This window comes from Parasteatoda tepidariorum, chromosome 4 (assembly GCF_043381705.1).
Source record: "Parasteatoda tepidariorum isolate YZ-2023 chromosome 4, CAS_Ptep_4.0, whole genome shotgun sequence".
NCBI lineage: Eukaryota > Metazoa > Arthropoda > Arachnida > Araneae > Theridiidae > Parasteatoda > Parasteatoda tepidariorum.
In genome coordinates, this window is record NC_092207.1 from 34,756,042 (window position 1) to 34,763,855 (window position 7,814).

Consider the following 7,814-nt stretch of genomic DNA (forward strand, 5'->3'; position numbering starts at 1 on the left):
AAAAGAGAACCAAGGAAATTTAAGGCTTATAATATTCACTTTTGCTCCATTTTACAACTTTATTTTGTAGAAAATTGAAAACAAAGGAGAGGGAGAGAAACTTTTCTCCCTTTTATTATTTTTTTCTTTATGTGCATTTGTGAATTTTGGTCACAAAACATATTATTGCCTCACACTAAACTCATGGACAAGAACTTTGCAATATTCAGAGTACAAATTTACTTTGAGAATAATGACTAAATATTTATATATGCTATTTCTTTAAAGTTATTATTATTACTACTATAATTTTTTATTTTTTTTTTTAAAATGTAACTCTCAACATCTTTTGATTTATCAGAAGATTTTCATTACAGATTAAAAATGGTAGTAAATTTTATGGTTTAACATTAAACTTGTATAAACATTTAACATAAATGTTTTTGCAATCACATTTGTAAGTTGTATAATATTTTTAACTTGTATATTGCCATTCATATTAAAATTTTTGTGCATTCATTCAATTCTTGAATTAGTTCTAAAGAATTAATTTTTAGCTTTTTCAAAAACAAATTTAATAATTTTTTGTAATCACGAAATCAATTCTTGTATATTTTTCAAAGTTAGAAGCAATTTCTATCTGAGCTCATGTTTCCAAAGTGAATCGTCAGTAAAATTTTTACACTTTTTCGTTGCATTTTGGTGTGTACTTATTAGATATTTTCTTCTTTAAAAATGGTTACAGTCAGAATTGCTGTAGACTATTAATACATTCATGATTCATCATATTCATTATTTAAATAAATAATAACAACATTCTGGGAATAATAAAATGCAAAATTAAGTGAAATATTTTTTTTATTCAATATCGCTTTAAATTAATATTTGATTTTTAAAACTTGTTTTAAATTTAATACAGTATGACTTACACAAAAATATTTTGCATAATTTATTGGCTAAAAATATTGAGAGTGATTTGGCATTATTTTGGCGTACATATGCCCGTAAGTAAACTGAGCTTCACCAGTAAGTAAGGTTACAACAAGTATTCAAAATCCCCCCTCCGCTGCACTCCTTCGAAGCTTTGTCCAGATGTGTAAGTGTGGAAGAAGTCAAAGGTCATTATTCATATCACAGTTTTCCCCCTTTTGCGCAATTTATGCTTGTCCGAGAGGAAAAATCATGGGTGAAATGCTCCGGCTTCAAGTCGGAGATATTGAGAACCAGTTTTCTCCGGCGCATGGGCACTTCCCACGTGACGTCACACTCCCAGGGCGTAGGATTCCACGTGCCATTTTCTTTTTTTAAATTATGTTCAATAAGTAGTATTTACTATTTAATGTTATTTTTTATAGATATGTATTTTAATTAACTTATTGTTAATATATTTGCAAATACAATTATGTAGCGTTTCCTTACCTTACTGTTGCAAGTACTTGTTCAATTATTTTCATTAGTTAATTAAATAGTTTTTATTCTAACTGCAAGTAATTCTCCGGAGCATTTAACATGGATGATTTTTCCTCCAAAACTCCTCTTGTGAAGATTTGTGATGAACGTCTTATGAAGCCACTTAGTTCCTTGAAGCTCGGCATATACTTTAACTGAGAGGGCTAACGTGCCAATCTCATGACCGGTGGTTCGAGTCCAAGCGCAATTTTACTACATAACTTCCTTCTGTCCTTCAACACATGAAGAGTAATCACTGTCCAGCACTCCTAATATGTGATCTTAGGCTATTGGATCATGCAATTCTCTCGTGCACAAGCAGATGGCAGCACTACTGCTGTGGTCAACTGTACTGTGCAAGAACTAATTCATTATTCCCTATCTCTCACGCTAGATTAGATTATAGAAACTATAAACACAATGAAATGACGAAAGACAGAATGACGAAATATTTCTTTACATTTGACGAAACTCATTTCCTCGAAGAAGTGACTAAAGTAGTTTCGCTACTTTGACGAAATGTTCGCTCGGAGCATATACCAGGAAACTGTTTTGTCAAAAACAAGGAAAATTTCACGAAGTTTGAGTATCTACTTTCTACAGTGTATCACTCACTAGTGTATTGGCGAAGAAGATTAAAATAGATACGATGATAACAAATCTTATCTTCATTTTCCAGAATATTTGGTTATTGCTAATTAGATATAGATTAAAATAAATAAGATGAAGTCAATTTTAATCAGTTTCCATCAGCTGATAATGGCAGTAGGATGTTAAAAATCTGAAATTGAAGCACAGTAAATTTCCAATATTGTAATTCTACTTTTATTTAAAAATCATTAATCATTTCCCGTTGGGACAATAATCCTTGGTGGTTTAGATTTTCTACGTTGTCTTCTTTTAAAACTCTTTCTGATAATTTTCAAAGACTTTTCAATCAAATCAAAAATGGCCACAAAAGATGCACCCAACCACATTCCCATATATCCTCCAATCACACTGAATATTTCCAATGACTGAAAATAAAAAAATTGTCTTTGTAAAAATTTGTTCAAATACAGTCAAATTCAATCAAATGTAGTCGATTTATTTTTAATTCTATGTCGCTACAATTGCAAAAGGTAATCCTGTGATAAATTTCGATAAAGGTTTGAATTAAAACTGAGGAAAACGAGACTAAAAAATTAATGCCATCTTGATAGCGTTATGAAGCTTAGACGCGGTTTAAATAATATTTTTTTATCTCTTACAATTTTTTCCGGCAACCAAGCACGTTTTAATGTTTTTATTTCGCCTTCTTTATTAATTATTCGCAAGATTTCAAGAAAAGAATTTCATTTTTCCCTATTTTTATAACGTCTGAATAAAATATGATGGGGTAAAAAAAATTAATACCAGTTTGATAGCGTGATGAAATGTAGAGACGTTTCTTACAGTCGTCTTCCACCTCTTAATAAGTTTTTCCGGCAATCAACAAGGTTTTGATGTTTTTAATTTAGTTTTATTTGTTAATGATTTGTCTGGTCTTGATGAAGATTTTATTTTTGCTGCCTTCTATTAATTTGCAAATCTTGTTATGTATGCTATGTATGAGCATTAATATTCAAATCTTGCAATGTATTAAGTCCATTTTTAACAAGGAGTCTAGAAATATATGTTAAGTGCGATGATTAAAGAAAACCCTGTTTTGTAAGACCTAATCCATAATTCGCAATATTAATGCACGTGCATGTAATATTTTTACGATAATTTAGTTCAAATTAAGTCATTAAATGACCATGGTGATATTTGCTCTGAGACTACGAGTCCCAATTTCTCTTTTTCCAGAATTTTCTTCAGAAATCTCTACTTTCATTAATTTTTATTCCTCAGATAAAAGCTAATCTTATCTCACTTACGACTTTTCTGCATTCATCAGAAATAAAATAAGTTTTAAGATATAAAAAAAAGTTTTATTATGAAGGGGAATAAACGTTTAGTATAAGTTGTTTGCTTTCGAATTTTCAATGCCACATTAACTTTACTCTTATGGAATTTAAAAAAAAAAAAAATTATTAACAAAATTAAAAAAACTAAGAAAGCCAATTCCATTAAAGGGCTATTATCAAAATTTTGAGAAGCTGCACTTTTGCAAAGGTGACATTTTCAAATCAAACTATTTTTCAACACTTTTTTTAAAAAACTACTTTTATTTAACCGGCTTTGAATAGTTTGAATTAACTCAAAAGCTAAGCGAACTCACTGATCAAGTTTTGGGACAAACTAGTCTTTGTGGAGGAAGTTTGATGAAACTAATTAGTATTTGCGCTTAAACAGAGGGAAAATCCCTCCACGGTTACCTCGACAAAGGCGACTCTAACTCATGATCTGTCTATTGTTTGATGATATTTTGTCTCAATATTGCAGTCAATGCGAGTTAGGATCGTAATTAGAATCGACAAGCCGGCGTTAGGATTGGAAGCTGGGTCGTCTCACTGGGATGCGCAGCTGTAAATAAGTAATTTACAAGTTTTCAGAATTTTTACTGAATAACATTACGATACATAGAAATATGTTATTGGGGAAGCAAGTTTCTTACAAAAAATTAACAATTTAAATTAACATTAATAATTTAAAAATATGGCTCATTAGTATGTTTTATTTTATACGGCGTTGAAGAGCCGATGCAAGTTTTGGGTTTACGACTACTAATGTTTAACTCCGTAGCCTTGTCATTTTGAACCCCTTCCAGAAGACAAGGGAACTCCTAGACCAAGTATTGGGAGAAACGTGCCTTCGTGGAGGATTTTGGGATGGAAATAACCCGCATTTGCGTTACACGGAGAGGAAACCCACAAGAAAACTTCCTACGGTTAGTCTGACAGCAAGGGGCCTCTAACCCTGATCCTTCTCCCACAGAGGATATTTTACGTCAGCACTGTGGTCGGTGCAAGCCGGATGCAGAATTCGCATCGACCAGCCATAGCTGGGAATCGAACTCGGTTCACCTCAAAAATTTTTTTTCCCTTCTGATCACGATCGTCAAACTTAAAGTTTGCGGTGACGTTTTAAACGAAGTAAATATTTTCTATTGTAAAGTAAACACAAGATCCTTTTGTGAAATAAGCTCTAATTCCTGATGTAAAATAAACTTTAGTAATGAATCACTTGTTCTACCACTTTTTTAATTTTTTTTTTAAAAGAACACCAATCGTGTATAGATTCATGCTGTTAAAATGTTTTGTTTGGAAAATAATTTAGACGGATATAGTTACTAAAATAACATTGATAATCATGGAGTAATTTTTAAAATTTCATAGATTTTGGAGGCAGACATGTTTTTTAAAGACATGTTAGTATTTTACCTCAAATCTTGGTTTGTATGTCAGATTAGAGATTTCATAGCTATCAAACAACAAATTTATATCTATAGTTCCACACCTGTAAAAATATGAAATAAAATTAAAAAATAATAATGCAAGTTATCTATATTTCAAAATATTTTCGGGCTTAACTTTTTTTAAAAATTCTTCTGAATGACCAAATGCCCTTTTTGAAAATTGAATATTTTAAGCAAAGAATATTTTTATACAATAAACAGATTTTCATTAACGTGCAAATTAAAAATTAAGATATAAATAATTTTATTTTGAAACCAAATAATCAAAAATTCTTTTGTTAAAACTATTTATGTCACATAAAACGAAGATACATTAAAAGCAAATTGATAATCCCTCCCTAAAAAAACTGAAGCGGAAAGATATACTTATCATTAAAAAACTTAATTATTTTTTTTGAAGCCAGATAATCAAATATTCTTTTGTTGAAACTATTTATGTCACATAAAACGAAGATACATTAAAAGCAAATGGATAATCCCTCCCTAAAAAAACTGAAGCGGAAAGATATACTTATCATTAAAAAACTTAATTATTTTTTTTTGAAACCAAATAATCAAATATTCTTTTGTTGAAACTATTTATGTCACATAAAACGAATATACATTAAAAGCAAATTGACACCCCCCCCTTAAGAAAACTGAAGCGGAAAGATATACTTATCATTAAAAAACTTAATTAGGCTCAAAAATTAAAGAGGAAAAAGTTGACAAGTTTCGAGCACTCAAAATAAGGCACTCATTATCAAGACTCACTAACATCTGAATGATGAAAAACCAATGATCATTCATGTGTTAACTGGTCTTGATTATGAGTGCCTTTTTTTAGACAGAGTAAACTGCTAAATTGGTATTCGTACATTAGGCACAAAAAGTATAGTCTAATCGTATAAATTAATAAGGATGATAATAATAAAAATTATAAAAATTTTTTAAAATCTAATTTGAAACCTTTTGTGTCATGGACGCAATATCGCTGAGTAGATCTTTGTGGATTATATGATTGAATATTGTTGTTTCATTTAAATCAAATTCGAAATTGAAAAATCCCAAGTGATATGAGCCTTTATCCCGGAGATGTCCTAAATAGTTTAGAATCTAATGCAAGCGAAAATTTGTGATAACACGACAACGCTTTTCACTCTAGCGAATTTGGCGCCCCACTGCGTTAGCAATCTCAGTTATTTATTAGATGATGATTTCATTAGTATTTTTTTTAAAAATTTTGACTGAATTTATAAAATTTTTCAGTTATTTGCTTAGTTTTAATTTTATAAAATGCTTGAATGTTTCTAAAAGATGTTCAAAGGATTAGAGAAGTGCACCATTTCTTACCACCTGATTGGAGTTACGGTTTGATTTAATTTTTTTATATTTATTGTTCTGAAATTTATTTTCATGTTAACTTTAACAGTCGACATGCTCCATTATTATTTTAAGCTACTAGAAGAATAAATATTTTCTTCATTTACAGAGTTGCTACAATTTTATTTCTCGATAAACTGATTAGGGTTACGGTTTGATTTAATTTTTCTACTTTTCTTGTTCTGAAATAAATTTTTATGTTAACTTAAACACACATTTGCTCTATATGCACCATTAATTATTTCAAACTACTAGAAAAATAAATATTTTCTTCATTTACAGAGTTGCTACAATTTTATTTCTCGATAGCCTTATTGGAGTTACGGTTTGATTTAATTTTTCTACTTTTCTTGTTCCGAAATTTATTTTTATGTTAACTTTAACAAACATTTGCTCGACATGCGCCATTAATTATTTTAAACTACTAGAAGAATAAATGTTTTCTTCATTTACGCAGTTGCTACAATTTTACTTTTCGATTAACTATCTATGAGGAAGTTTATATTCTCTATTCATAGTAAAATAAATCATAAATTAAAAGAAAATAAATTAGAAGAAATGAAAATATGGCAAGAACACTAAATTATAAATTGTATAGAGTTAACTCTACAAATGCATAACATCAACTAAATGTTTCTTTTTAGAGTTCCTAGGGGGCTCTGACAAGTTTGAGAAGTTTTTTATTATTCATCTAGGGTTTCTGTGCAATTCAAAAATATTTTATCACGTTTCCATTACATGTACTATCCGAATCACAAATAAAAATTATCAGGTGATTTCAGAAGTACATCGTATTAACGATATTTATTGCACGAAGTGATTTACATTTTATCTATTAGCGAATCCCACTTCACGATTCGTATTGATGCCATGTAAGAATTACACACGACTAACATTTATTGCCAATCATTCGCAGTCACGATTCAGGTTAAGTTTTCATTTAATATAATCAGAAGAAATGTCTTCAGATGTGATTGAATGACAGTCGAATAACAACACGCGTCAAATAATTGGGGTTCTAACGTTAGTATTTCAATAAAGAGTAAAAACTTGAAGGTCAACGCTAATTTTCAAAGATAAATAAGCATATACTGGCTTAAATATTACCGCAAATTTGTAGAAATATTACAATTAGGGGGACCGGAAAATAATGTCGTTTCGGAGCATTAAATATTCGTTAGTCTTAAAAAGCAATTTTTCGATCCATTTCGATTCATTTTCGATCAGGCATTGAAAGGTTGTTGCAAACGAGGGCAGTGGCGTACGCAAGGGAGGGGTTTAGGGGTTTGGACACCCCCCTTGAGCTCAGACAAAATGGCAAAAATAAACATTTTAGTAGAAATTATGCGGGTATTATTTTTTAAGACTATACATTTTTATTTGCCTTATGCCTACCTTTTTATCTCACGGTATTTCTCAGAATACTGAAAAAAACATTTACTATAATAGGGTTGTACTTTTGAAACCAAATTCACGTGATACTGTTATGGACTGGCTCCTTTCTGTTCTACCAGTCGCGATAGTTTTCGAGACTGGCTGTCATTCGCGAGGTCTTCACGCGATGATTCTGGAATCTTAGACGTTCTGTCGTCTTTGAGACAATTCGAGAATTTTGGAGATGCGGTGAAAAATTATATAAAAGGGG

At 30.4% G+C, this 7,814-nt stretch overlaps 1 protein-coding gene across 1 annotated transcript in view; it reads right to left on the reverse strand.

The window, feature by feature from the left end:
• Positions 1–12: 12 nt before the first annotated feature.
• Positions 13–7,814, reverse strand: part of LOC139425425 (uncharacterized) — a 35,622-nt gene continuing 27,820 nt past the window's right edge. The window contains exons 12-13 of the mRNA XM_071180302.1: positions 4,773–4,853; positions 13–2,444 (exon numbers count right to left, since the gene is read on the reverse strand). Of these exons, the coding sequence (XP_071036403.1) occupies positions 2,268–2,444; positions 4,773–4,853 (258 nt within the window). The 3' untranslated portion in view covers positions 13–2,267. The remainder of the gene's footprint in view (positions 2,445–4,772; positions 4,854–7,814) is intronic.